Below are 1,129 nucleotides of genomic sequence, written 5' to 3'. Positions count from 1 at the left end.
CACACACACACACACACACACACACACACACACACACACTCACACCTCTAAAATAATACAGTTTTATTTGAGAAAGAAACACGTGATGCATGTTTCAGTTTTATTTCTTTGTTTCAGATCTCGCACCTTTTCAATGTCGCCCACACTCTGCGACTGATGGTTCAGAAGGAACGAAGCTTGGACATCCTGAAGGTACACCAGAAACATCTGAGTTTTAAAGTGTATTTGAATGTTTGGGAGAGGGCAAAAACTCTACATGGCTAAACAGCCTTCTCTTTTATTTATTTGTTTAAATGCTCACTACCCAGAGTCTCTGTACACTTTACAAAAAACAAGATTTGACATGCAAGTACAAGCATGCACTCAGGTCATTGAATTCAAACAATAATTGAGGGTTACAGAATAAGATAGAAATTTGAAAATACACAGATTAAGTCAGAAGTTAAGGGGGGGATGAGTATGCAGGGGAAAAGGGAGGTCGTCTGTTTGAAGCTAATTGGAAAGAGTCCTGTCCTTTGTGTAATCTATACAGTAGCTTTTGGAATCAGAGCAAGCATTTGGTATTAAGCAACACGTACTCCAGTCCTCTAGTTTACTATGTGTCCGTCTAAAGCCCAGTTTTAAAGCCCCCTCTCTCCTCAGGGTAAGGTGATGGCGTCCATGTTCTACGAGGTGAGCACTCGCACCAGCAGCTCGTTCGCGGCGGCCATGCAGCGTCTGGGCGGCTCCGTGGTTCACTTCAGCGAATCCACGTCCTCCGCGCAGAAAGGAGAGTCTCTGGCCGACTCCGTGCAGACCATGAGCTGCTACGCCGACGTGCTGGTGCTGAGACACCCGACCCCCGGAGCTGTGGAGGTGCGTCTCTCACTTAGCACGTTTGTGAAGACGATTTGCTATTGAAGGTCACCTATTATGCACTTTTCATGTATTTTATATATGAACATGTGTCCCTCCCCTCGGTGGAAAGACACTCTGAACGTTTCAGGGGAAAAGATTTACTCACTTTTTGTCACTGGCTGTTTTTTTAGTTTTTACTCATTTCTGGGAAACTTTCTTTTTAGTTTCTTTCTATTTTCAGACTTTCTAAATATTTAATCAAGAAAACAATAGATCTTATTTGCATTGTTGG

General features: G+C 43.2%; 1 protein-coding gene across 1 annotated transcript; it reads left to right on the top strand.

The window, feature by feature from the left end:
• Nucleotides 1-117: 117 nt before the first annotated feature.
• On the top strand, nucleotides 118-900 carry LOC104967845 (CAD protein-like; the record flags this gene model as incomplete). The annotated part of the gene is made up of 2 exons (XM_010797373.1): nucleotides 118-192; nucleotides 643-900. Coding segments are annotated over 2 exons (333 nt in total), but the record flags the coding sequence as incomplete, so codon positions are not given.
• Nucleotides 901-1,129: the final 229 nt, after the last annotated feature.

Source organism: Notothenia coriiceps, unplaced genomic scaffold, assembly GCF_000735185.1.
Source record: "Notothenia coriiceps isolate Sejong01 unplaced genomic scaffold, NC01 NC01_scaffold00037876, whole genome shotgun sequence".
Lineage (NCBI taxonomy): Eukaryota > Metazoa > Chordata > Actinopteri > Perciformes > Nototheniidae > Notothenia > Notothenia coriiceps.
This window is presented reverse-complemented; position numbering and strand designations above follow the sequence as displayed.